Consider the following 13,341-nt stretch of genomic DNA (forward strand, 5'->3'; position numbering starts at 1 on the left):
TTTTCTTTTTCTCTTACACTTCCTCAGTAGAGTACTAGATTATGAATGTAAGTATTGAAGTATATAGGGCACAACATAAGCAGCTACTGTTGCTCAGTGGTGGGTGATAGAAGTGTCATCTTTTAGAAGAATGATATATCACTTTTCTGTACTAACTCTTATATGATCATTAAAGATGTATTTATTTGATCTGGCTTCAGTTTTCTATCAAATGTACTACATTATAGTATCAACACAAGAAACACATGTCTTTTAAATAGGGAGTAGCAGTATATTGTGCTTATTTGAATATTAATTTCACATTTAAATTTGCTTCATTATAGTGATGTTATATAAAAATGAGAATATTTTATACTTATCACCCTAGTGCTTCTTTCTATTACATATTTTTTGCAATACATGTTAGTCATATTGATTAGCTTAGATAAGTCGTATAATTCCATTTCTATGTCTTTTTTTCCCCATACAATTTTGCTCCTTTTTTCTGTAACCAGAAATAGTTCAAGTATTTGGTTACCAGAAAGCACATAAATAACTTCTTGTATTTCAAAGAAGAGCAATAAAGCAAATTGAATTTATTTGAGTTGATGTCTCTGAATGGAGTGGGCTTCCCAGGGTGCTCAGTGGTAAAGAATCTACCTGCCATGAGGGTGGGATGATTTGAAAGAATAGCATTGAAACATGTATATTAACAAATGTGAAATAGATGACCAGTCCAAGTTTGAGGCATAAAATAGGGCACTCAAAGATGGTGTACTGGGACAACCCAGAGGGATGGAACAGGGAGGGTTATGGGAGGGGGTTTGAGACCGGGGGACACATGTCAAGCCATGGCTGATTCATGTCAATGTATGGCAGAAAACCACCACAATATTGTAATTCAGTTCAGTTCAGTTCAGTCATTCCATCGTGTCCGACTCTTTGCAACACCATGGACTGCAGCATGCCAGGCCTCCCTGTCCATCACCAACTCCTGGAGTTTATTCAAACTCATGTCAATCAAGTCGGTGATGCCATCCAACCATCTTATCCTCTGTAGTCCCCTTGTCCTCCCGCCTTCAATCTTTCACAGCATCAGGGTTCTTTCAGATGAGTCAGTTCTTCGCATCAGGTGGCCAGAGTATTGGAGTTTCAGCTTCAGCATCAGTCCTTCCAATGAGTATTCAGAACTGATTTCCTTTAGGATGGACTGGTTGGATCTCTTTGCAGTCCAAGGGACTCTCAAGAGTCTTCTCCAACACTACAGTTCCAAAGCATTACTTCTTCTGTGCTCAGCTTTCTTTATAGTCCACCTCTCACATCCATACATGTCTACTGGAAAAACCATAGCCTTGACTAGATGGACCTTTGGTGGCAAGGTAATGTTTCTGTTTTTTAATATGCTGTCTACATTGGTCATAACTTTCCTTCCAAGGAGTAAACATCTTTTAATTTCATAGCTGCAGTAACCATCTGCAGGGATTTTGGAGCCCCAGAAAATAAAATCTGTCACTGTCCATTGTTTCCCTATCTATTTTCCATGAAGTGATGGGATCAGATGCCATGATCTTAGTTTCCCAAATGTTGAGTTTTAAGCCAAATTTTTCACTCTCCTCTATTACTTTCATCAAGAGGCTCTTTAGTTCTTTGCTTTCTGATGTAAGGGTGGTGTCATCTGCATATCTGAGGTTATTGATATTTTTCCCAGCAATCTTGATTCCATCTTGTGCTTTACCAGCCCAGCATTTTTCATGATGTACTCTGCATAGAAGTTAAATAAGCAGGGTGACAATATATCGCCTTGATGTACTCCTTTTCCTATTTGGAACCAGTTCCATGTCCAGTTCTAACTGTTGCTTCCTGACCTGCATACAGATTTCTCAAGAGGCAGGTCAGGAGGTCTGGTATTCCCATCTCCTTCAGAATTTTCCACACTTTATTGTGAACCACACAGTCAAAGGCTTTGGCATAGTCAATAAAGCAGAAATAGATGCTTTTCTGAAACTCTCCTGTTTTTTTGATTACATCAGTTGGCAATCTGATCTTTGGTTACTCTGCCTTTTCTAAAACCAGCTTAAACATCTGGAAGTTCATGGCTCACGTATTGCTGAAGCCTGGTTTGGAGAATTTTGAGCATTACTTTACTAGCGTGTGAGATGAGTACAATTGTGCGGTAGTTTGAGCATTCTTTGGCATTGTCTTTCTTTGGGATTGGGCTTCTTTTCCAGTCCTGTGGCCACTGTTGAGTTTTCCAAAATTGCTGGCATATTGAGTGTAGCACTTTCACAGCATCATCTTTCAGGATTTGAAATAGCTCAACTGGAATTCCATTGCCTCCTCTAGCTTTGTTTGTAGTGATGCTTCCTAAGGCCCATTTGACTTCGCATTCCAGGATGTCTGACTCTAGGTGAGTGATCACACCATCGTGATTATTTGGGTCGTGAAGATCTTTTTTATACAGTTCTTCTGTATATTCTTGCCACCTCTTCTTAATATCTTCTGCTTCTGTTAGGTCCATACCATTTCTGTCCTTTATTGAGCCCATCTTTGCATGAAATGTTCCCTTGGTATCTCTAATTTTCTTGTAAGAGATCTCTAGTCTTTCCCATTTTATTGCTTTCCTCTATTTCTTTGCAGGGATCACTGAGGAAGGCTTTCTTATCTCTCCTTGCTATTCTTTGGAACTCTGCATTCAAATGGGTATAGCTTTCCTTTTCTCTTTTGCTTTCTGCTTCTCCTCTTTTCACAGCTATTTGTAAGGCTTCCTCAGACAGCCATTTTGCTTTTTTTGCATTTCTTTTTTGCATTAATTTACTTGTATTCTTGTAAAGTAATCAGCCTCCAATTAAAAAAACAAAAACAAATCTGCCTCCCAATGCAGGAGATGCAAGAGACATGGATTTGATCGCTGGTTTGGGAAGATCCCCTGGAGGAGGAAATAGAAGCCACTCCAGTATTCTTGCTGGGGTAATCTCATGGACAGAGGAGCCTGTCAAGCTACAGTCCATGGGGTCACAAAGAGTCAGACACAGCTGAAAGGCTAAGTAAGCATGCACACATGCTATGAATGGAGTAGGAAATTTGTGAATTTTTATGTACAGGAGTATAGAATGAGCAATATAGAATCAATTTGGGTGAAGAGCAGACTTGTATGAAATCAAGAAATTCCAATTTTAAGTAACAGAAATTAAAGGGTTAATTTATTAAAAATAATGACCTAACATGTATAGTATACCCTATAGCTAATTCACTGTATTACTTTATTTTTAAGCTGCCTCTTTGTATTTACTTGTATATTTTCATTAACAAATGGCTATTTCTTAGAAAGCCATAATGGAATCTGATGAAGAATGGTCTATAAACAAGAAATTGATTGATCTCTCTTCAAAAGACATCAGAAAGTCTGTAAGTATTACTTTTTCTTAATAAAAGAAATAACCCTACTGTTAGAATCTTTGTAATTTCCATATCTTATTTGAGAAAGAGACCATTTGGCTCAGTGACCAAAGGTGAAGTACATATAATTCTATAAATGAAGAAGAAATCATTTTCATCTTACCTGGTCTAGCAAATCCTTATTTGTCTAATGGCTTATATGAATATTTATTCCTGATTTTCCGGCCCTCTGCAGTAGTCCTTATAAGTGGTTATGACAGCCATAAGACTGCCGTGAAAATTCTTCTTATGAGATTCTCAGCCATGAAAGTTCTTCTTATGAGATTGTCAGCCTCTGTGGGACAAGTGAGGAAAGATGCTTTCTTGTTACTGAATTTGTAATGAGAAAAACATTGGTCTCTCCTAAAGATCCTGTTTTGAATTTAAAACTCTATTTCTCGCTCCTTTTTTTTTTTTTTTTACATTAAAGTTTCTAATGAATAATAATTTATTGAAGTTTATGAAATATTATTGTGTTCATAGTATAGTTTATACATATTATGTATAGGTCAAGTTTTTTTGTTTTCTTTTTTTTTTAGTTTTTTACTTTTTAAATTTTAAAATCTTTAATTCTTACATGCGTTCCCAAACATGAACCCCCCTCCCACCTCCCTGCCCATAACATCTCTCTGGGTCATCCCCATGCACCAGCCCCAAGCATGCTGTATCCTGCGTCAGACATAGACTGGCGATTCAATTCTTACATGATCGTATACATGTTAGAATGCCATTCTCCCAAATCATCCCACCCTCTCCCTCTCCCTCTGAGTCCAAAAAGTCCGTTATACACATCTGTGTCTTTTTTCCTGTCTTGCATACAGGGTCGTCATTGCCATCTTCCTAAATTCCATATATATGTGTTAGTATACTGTATTGGTGTTTTTCTTTCTGGCTTACTTCACTCTGTATAATCGGCTCCAGTTTCATCCATCTCATCAGAACTGATTCAAATGAATTCTTTTTAACGGCTGAGTAATACTCCATTGTGTATATGTACCACGGCTTTCTTATCCATTCATCTGCTGATGGACATCTAGGTTGTTTCCATGTCCTGGCTATTATCAACAGTGCTGCGATGAACATTGGGGTACACATGTCTCTTTCAATTCTGGTTTCCTCGGTGTGTATGCCCAGAAGTGGGGTTGCTGGGTCATAAGGTAGTTCTATTTGCAATTTTTTAAGGAATCTCCACACTGTTCTCCATAGTGGCTGTACTAGTTTGCATTCCCACCAACAGTGTAGGAGGGTTCCCTTTTCTCCAGACCCTCTCCAGCATTTAGTGCTTGCAGATTTTTGTGTTTTTTTTTTTGTTTTTTTTTTTTTTTTTAATTTTTTAGTTTTTTATTTTTTAAATTTTAAAATCTTTAATTCTTACATGCATTCCCAAACATGAACCCCCCTCCCACCTCCCTCCCCACAACATCCCTCTGGGTCATCCCCATGCACCAGCCCCAAGCATGCTGCATCCTGCGTTAGACATAGACTGGCGATTCAATTCACATGATAGTATACATGTTAGAATGTCATTCTCCCAAATAAAAGCAAAAATAAACAAATGGGATCTAATTAAAATTAAAAGCTTCTGCACAACAAAGGAAACTATAAGCAAGGTGAAAAGACAGCCTTCTGAATGGGAGAAAATAATAGCAAATGAAGCAACTGACAAACAACTAATCTCAAAAATATACAAGCAACTTCTGCAGCTCAACTCCAGAAAAATAAACGACCCAATCAAAAAATGGGCCAAAGAACTAAATAGACATTTCTCCAAAGAAGACATACGGATGGCTAACAAACACATGAAAAGATGCTCAACATCACTCATTATTAGAGAAATGCAAATCAAAACCACAATGAGGTACCACTTCACACCAGTCAGAATGGCTGCGATCCAAAAATCTGCAAGCAATAAATGCTGGAGAGGGTGTGGAGAAAAGGGAACCCTCCTACACTGTTGGTGGGAATGCAAACTAGTACAGCCACTATGGAGAACAGTGTGGAGATTCCTTAAAAAATTGCAAATAGAACTACCTTATGACCCAGCAATCCCACTTCTGGGCATACACACCGAGGAAACCAGAATTGAAAGAGACACATGTACCCCAATGTTCATCGCAGCACTGTTTATAATAGCCAGGACATGGAAACAACCTAGATGTCCATCAGCAGATGAATGGATAAGAAAGCCGTGGTACATATACACAATGGAGTATTACTCAGCCGTTAAAAAGAATTCATTTGAATCAGTTCTGATGAGATGGATGAAACTGGAGCCGATTATACAGAGTGAAGTAAGCCAGAAAGAAAAACACCAATACAGTATACTAACACATATATGGAATTTAGAAAGATGGCAATGACGACCCTGTATGCAAGACAGGGAAAGAGACACAGATGTGTATAACGGACTTTTGGACTCAGAGGGAGAGGGAGAGGGTGGGATGATTTGGGAGAATGACATTCTAACATGTATACTATCATGTGAATTGAATCGCCAGTCTATGTCTCGCTCCTTTTTTGTGGGGAGAGGGTGCCTATACATAGGTCTACTGTTATGTTCCTTTAAAATAGTAGTTGAGTTAGATTATGAATACCTTTTTTTTTTAGAGACCTTACTAACCATGCTCCATAGTTTAATCTTGATTTTCAAGTCGTTTTAAATTGAAGTAAAACTTAAGGTGAGTACTTCTGTAGTGACCTCCTTCTTTTCTAGAAATACACATTAAATGGACTAGATATATAATAGAACTATAGATTTCTTTTTCTTTTTCTATGAAAAGAGTATTATGTGAATGTATATTTGAATGCCTGCTATTTACCAGGCAGTGTTCTAGGTACATTTATACATAATGAAGCAGAGCAAAGACTTTTTGTAGCTTATATTCTGGTGCAAGAGTTGGCAACTGCATTCTTTGTACTAAATCCAGCCTGCTGCTTGTTTGTGTGAATGAAGTTTTATAGTAACATAGATACATCCTTTTATGAGTACTGTCTTTGGCTGCTTTCATGCTACAAGGGCAGAATTGAGAGTTACAATAAAAAGTTTATGATGTGCAATGCCCAAATTATTTTTATTTAAGTTAAAACTTTTATTATAGGTTTTAAAAAGTTTTTTATAAGTTTTTAAAATTTTGCTGACCCTTATTATAGAAGATATCACTAGAATATTTCTATCACATTTCTTTTGGAAATCCAGACTCCTGATACATGTGACTAATAGAATCTCCTTTTTTATATCCTTTATTACCTTTATTATATCCCAGACAAAAGATTGAAATCTGCATTATTGGAGACAGTTTTAATTCAAAAGTAAAACCATTTAGAAGTCTTTTCTCTTTTTAAAAATTTAAGAGAGTCAGGAACAAGACAAGGGTGCCCACTTTCACCGCTACTATTCAACATAGTTCTGGAAGTTTTGGCCACAGCAATCAGAGCAGAAAAAGAAATAAAAGGAATCCAAATTGGAAAAGAAGAAGTAAAAGTCTCACTGTTTGCAGATGACGTGATCCTCTACATGGAAAACCCTAAAGACTCCACCAGAAAATTACTAGAGCTAATCAATGAATATAGTAAAGTTGCAGGATATAAAATCAACACACAGAAATCCCTTGCATTCCTATACACTAATAATGAGAAAGTAGAAAAAGAAATTAAGGAAACAATTCCATTCACCATTGCAACGAAAAGAATAAAATACTTAGGAATATATCTACCTAAAGAAACTAAAGACCTATATATAGAAAACTATAAAACACTGATGAAAGAAATCAAAGAGGACACTAATAGATGGAGAAATATACCATGTTCATGGATCGGAAGAATCAATATAGTGAAAATGAGTATACTACCCAAAGCAATTTACAAATTCAGTGCAATCCCTATCAAGCTACCAGCCATATTTTTCACAGAACTAGAACAAATAATTTCAAGATTTGTATGGAAATACAAAAACCTCGAATAGCCAAAGCAATCTTGAGAAAGAAGAATGGAACTGGAGGAATCAACTTGCCTGACTTCAGGCTCTACTACAAAGCCACAGTCATCAAAAACAGTATGGTACTGGCACAAAGACAGACATATAGATCAATGGAACAAAATAGAAAGCCCAGAGATAAATCCACACACATATGGACACCTTATCTTTGACAAAGGAGGCAAGAATATACAGTGGAGTAAAGACAATCTCTTTAACAAGTGGTGCTGGGAAAACTGGTCAACCACTTGTAAAAGAATGAAACTAGATCACTTTCTAATACCGCGCACAAAAATAAACTCAAAATGGATTAAAGATCTAAATGTAAGACCAGAAACTATAAACTCCTAGAGGAGAACATAGGCAAAACACTCTCCGACATAAATCACAGCAGGATCCTCTATGATCCACCTCCCAGAATTCTGGAAATAAAAGCAAAAATAAACAAATGGGATCTAATTCAAATTAAAAGCTTCTGCACAACAAAGGAAACTATAAGCAAGGTGAAAAGACAGCCTTCTGAATGGGAGAAAATAATAGCAAATGAAGCAACTGACAAACAACTAATCTAAAAAATATACAAGCAACTTAATGCAACTCAATTCCAGAAAAATAAACGACCCAATCAAAAAATGGGCCAAAGAGCTAAATGGACATTTCTCCAAAGAAGACATATGGATGGCTAACAAACACATGAAAAGATGCTCAACATCACTCATTATTAGAGAAATGCAAATCAAAACCACAATGAGGTACCACTTCACACCAGTCACAATGGCTGTGATCCAAAAATCTGCAAGCAATAAATGCTGGAGAGGGTGTGGAGAAAAGGGAACCCTCCTACACTGTTGGTGGGAATGCAAACTAGTACAGCCACTATGGAGAACAGTGTGGAGATTCCTTAAAAAATTGCAAATAGAACTACCTTATGACCCAGCAATCCCACTGCTGGGCATACACACCGAGGAAACCAGAATTGAAAGAGACACATGTACCCCAATGTTCATCGCAGCACTGTTTATAATAGCCAGGACATGGAAACAACCTGGATGTCCATCAGCAGATGAATGGATAAGAAAGCTGTGGTACATATACACAATGGAGTATTACTCAGCTGTTAAAAAGAATACATTTGAATCAGTTCTGATGAGATGGATGAAACTGGAGCCGATTATACAGAGTGAAGTAAGCCAGAAAGAAAAACACCAATACAGTATACTAACACATATATGGAATTTAGAAAGATGGCAATGACGACCCTGTATGCAAGACAGGAAAAAAGACATAGATGTGTATAATGGACTTTTGGACTCAGAGGGAGAGGGAGAGGGTGGGATGATTTGGGAGAATGGCATTCTAACATGTATACTATCATGTAAGAATCGAATCGCCAGTCTATGTCCAACGCAGGATACAGCATGCTTGGGGCTGGTGCATGGGGATGACCCAGAGAGATGTTATGGGGAGGGAGGTGAGAGGGGGGTTCATGTTTGGGAACGCATGTAAGAATTAAGGATTTAAAATTAAATAAATAAATAAATTAATTAAATTAAATAAACAAAAAAAAGAAAATAGTAAATGCTAACTTTTGCAGAAAATATAAAAAAAATTTTAAAGAAATTTAATACAATTTTAAAAGTTTACTTTCCATTTACAGTTATTACAAAATATTGGCTGTGTTTTCCATGTTGTACAATACATCCTTGAGCCTATATTTCACATGATAGTTTGTATCTTCAACTCCCCAACCCCATATTGCCCCTGCTCATTGGTACTGGTAACCACCAGTTTGTTCTCTATATCTGTATGTCTGCTTCTTTTCCCCTTTATTCATTAGTCTGTTGCATTTTTTAGATTCCACGTATAAGTGATATCATATAGTATTTGTCCTTTTCTGCCTTTCTTCGATTCCCATAATGCCAGATGCCATCCAAGTCCATCCATGTTGCTGCAGATAGCAAAATTCTGTTCTTTTTAACATATTTGTCCATTCATCTGTTGATGGACACTTAAGATGCTTTCATATCTTGGCTATTGTAAATAATGCTGCTATGAACATTTTCCAACCAGTCAATCCCAAGGGAAATCAGTCCTGAATATTCATTGGAAGGACTGATGCTGAAGCTGAAACTCCAGTACTTTGGCCATCTGATGTGAAGAACTGACTCATTGGAAAAGGACTCTGAAGCTGGGGAAGACTGAAGGCAGGAGGAGAAGAGGATGACAGAGGATGAGATGGTTGGATGGCATCACCAACTCGATGGACCTGAGTTTGAGCAAGCTCCAGGAGTTGGTGATGGACAGGGAAGCCTGGCATGCTGCAGTCCATGTGGTCACAAAGAGTCAGACACGGCTGAGTGAGTGAAATGAACTGATGAACATTTGGCTTTTTACACAGTTCATGGGGTTCTCGTAGCAAGAATACTAGGGTGGTTTGTCACGCCTTCCTTCAGTGGACCACATTATGTCAGAACTCTCCAGTGGAAACCATCTGTCTTGGGTGGCCCTGCATGGCATGGTTCATAGCTTCATAGAGTTACACAAGCCCCTTCAGCATGACAAGGCAGTGACCATGAAGGAGACCAGAGATCTCTTCAAGAAAATTGGAAATATCAAAAGAACATTTCATGTAAATATGGGCACAGTAAAGGACAGAAATGGTGAAGACCTAACAAGCAGAAGAGATCAAGAAGAGATGTCAAGAACACACAGAAGAACTATACACCAAAGATCTTTATTGCCCGAGTCCAGCTCCAGCAGCCAGGGATTTAACCCGAAGGGAGGAATGGTGTCGGCAAGTATGATGCAGCCTCTGAATTTTCTTGGACTGTGTAACTTTATTTCAAGCTTAAGATTCTTTTTATACTTTTACAAAAGCATTAGGTCAGAGGTTTGACATTTTCAATTTCCCCTCACCCAGATTTATTGTCTCCATAAATCATTGTTGCCCTTCAAACAGAGTTTCTGCTCCAGCGGTTCTCTCAGAGTAGTGTTTTACTTTAACTCGTGATTACACTGTAACTCGTGCTTAAGTCTGGGCTGCATACCACAAACCTCAGCTTATATCTTATCTTTCTAACTCCTGTTTGTCCCTAGTATCCTAAGCTCACTGTTTCTTAAAAAGGGCTTCTAGCTATTAATATTGCTAAAGTTCCTAATCTCTATGAGCTATAGCAGAATGTACTAACATTACAACATTCCTTAAATCTTTAGCTTCTAACTATTTTAATTATTACTAAGCCCTAAATGCAGCAAGCTCCTTTGCCATAAAAACACTTTGCTCACAAATAGGCTTCAGATGGCAATCCCTCCCATGGCCTCAAGCTGCAGCCTACGTGCTCACCCTGGAACACTCTTCTGCAAAAGTCCTTGATCAAATTTCAATGATTAACTTTATGAATTATTCTCTGAGCACAGCTGCAGAAGGCTTTGTGCCTTCTCATGCTCCTCTCAAGAACAATAAGCACCTTAATATTCTTTTCAGTCAATTCAGCCGAGGAAAGGAAAAAACAAGTCAGCGTTACAAGGCCTAACTCCTTCATCCCGGGTCAAAGAGAGGGACAAAGAGAGGGGGGTTGGGGCTGTGCCTCCATTTTGTCAGTAATGCCAAACGCGGTTCCTGACACTTAATTACCTGAATAACCACAATGGTATGATCACTCACCTAGAGCCAGACATCCTGGAGTGTGAAGTCAAAAGGGCATTAGGAAGCACTGCTGCCAATAAAGCTAGTAGAGGTAATGGAATTCCAGCAGAGCTGTTTAAAATCCTAAAAGATGATGCTGTTAAAGTGCTGCACTCGATATGTCAGCAAATTTAGAAAACCTAACAGTAGCCACAGGACTGGAAAAGGTCAATCAATATCCCGGTTCCCAAGAAGGAAGTGCTAAAGAATGTTCAAACTACTGGACACTTGGACTCACTTTCCATGCTAGTAAAGTTATGCTCAAAATCCTTCAGGCTAGGCTTCAGCATTATGTGAAACAAGAACTTCCAAGATGTACAAACTGGGTTTAGAAAAGGCAGAGGAACCAGAGATAAAATTGCCAATTTTCACTGGATCATAGAGAAAGCAAGGGATTTCCAGAAAAACATCTACTTCTGTTTCATTAACTATGCTAGAGACTTTGACTGTGTGGATCATAACAAACTGTGGAAAATTCTTAAAGAGATGGGAATATCAGATCATCTTACTTGTCTCCTGCGAAACCTGTATGAAGGTCAAGAAGCAACAGTTAGGACTTTATATGGAACAATGGACTGGTTCAAAATTGAGGAAGGAGCACAACGAGACTGTTTATTGTCACCCTGTTTATTTAGCTTATACATGATGTGCTTAGCTTAGTACATCATGTAAAATGCTGGGCTGGATGACTTACAAGGTGGAATCGAGGGTTGCCATGAGAAATATCAACAACCTCAGATATGCAGATGATACTGCTCAAATGGCAGAAAGTGAGTGGAACTAAAGAGCCTCTTGATGAGGGTGAAAGAAGAGAGTGGAAAAGCCGGCTTAAAACTCAATATTAAAATAACTAAAATGGCATTCGGTCCCATCTCTTCATTGCAAATTGAAGGGAAAAGGTGGAAGCAGTGAAAGATTTCTTCTTGGGCTCTAGAATCCCTGTGTATGGTGACTGCAGTCATGGAATTAGAAGACGATTGCTTCTTGGAAGGAAAGCTATGACAAACAGTGCTCAGTTGCTTCATTTGTGTCTGACTCTTTGTCACCCAATGGACCATATCTCACCAGGCTCCTTTGTCAATGGCATTCTCTAGGCAAGAATAGTGGAGTGGGTTGCCTTGCCCTCCTCCAGAAGGTCTTCCCCATCCAGGGATCGAACCTGCGTCTCATGCCTTGCAGGCATATTCTTTACTACTGACTCACCAGGAAAGCCCATGACAAACCTAGACAGTGTATTAAAAAGCAAAGACATCATTTTGCTGTTAATGGTCTGTATAGTTGTGGTTGTGGTCTTTCCTGTAATCATATACAGATGTGAGAATTGGACCATAAAAAATCGAATAATTGATGCTTTTGAACCGTGGTGCTGAAGAAGACTCTTGAGAGTCCCATGGACAGCAAGGAGATCAAACCAGTCAATCCTGAAGGATATTAACCCTGAATATTCATTGAAAGGACTGATGGTGATCCCGAAGTTTCAGTACTTAGGCCATCTGATGCAAAGAGCTGACTCATTGGAAAAGACCCTGATGCTGGGAAAGATTGAAGGCAGAAAGAGAAGAAGGCAACAGAGGATAAGATGGTTGGATGGCATCACCAAGTCAATGGACATGAACTTGGGCAAACTCTGGGAGATGGTGAGGGACAGGGAGGCCTGGAGTGCTGCAGCCATGGGATTGCAAAGATTTGGACATGACTTGGCAACTGAACAACAGCATAAACATTCTATGCATATACTTTTTCAAATTAGTGTTTTTGTTTTTTTCAGATATATATACCCAAGAGAGGAATTGCTGAGTTATATGGTAGTTGTATATTGAGTTTTTTAATAAACCTCTATACTGTTTTGCCTGGTGGCTACATCAATTTACATTCCCACCAATAGGGTTTTAGGGTTCTCTTTTCTTCATATCCTTGCCAACTTTGTTATTTGTTTTATTTTTAGCAGTAGCCATAAAGGTGTGAGGTGATATCTCATTGTGGCTTTGGTTTTGATTAGCATTTTCCTGATGTTAGTGATTTTGAGCATCTTTTCGTATGCCTGTGGCCATCTTCATTTCCTCCTTGGTAAAATTCAGTTTTTTATCCCCTTTTTAGTTGGGTGGGTTGTTTGTTTTTATATTGAGCTGTATTAACTGTTTATTTATGTTGGATTAACCCCTTATTGGTCATATAATTTGCAAAAATTTTCTCCCATTTAGTCGGTTGTCTTTAAAGTTTGTTGATAATTTCCTTTGCTGTGCAAAAGCTTTTAAGTTTGCTTAGGTCC

At 38.2% G+C, this 13,341-nt stretch overlaps 1 protein-coding gene across 2 annotated transcripts in view; it reads left to right on the forward strand.

The window, feature by feature from the left end:
- CWF19L2 (CWF19 like cell cycle control factor 2) overlaps window positions 1-13,341 on the forward strand; it is a 156,959-nt gene that overhangs the window by 123,124 nt on the left and 20,494 nt on the right. For both annotated transcript variants that reach the window (XM_012095379.4, XM_060399260.1), the window contains exon 16: window positions 3,304-3,384. In XM_012095379.4, the coding sequence (XP_011950769.2) occupies window positions 3,304-3,384 (81 nt within the window). The remainder of the gene's footprint in view (window positions 1-3,303; window positions 3,385-13,341) is intronic.

The sequence above is a fragment of the Ovis aries genome, chromosome 15 (genome assembly GCF_016772045.2).
Source record: "Ovis aries strain OAR_USU_Benz2616 breed Rambouillet chromosome 15, ARS-UI_Ramb_v3.0, whole genome shotgun sequence".
Classification (NCBI taxonomy): Eukaryota; Metazoa; Chordata; class Mammalia; order Artiodactyla; family Bovidae; genus Ovis; species Ovis aries.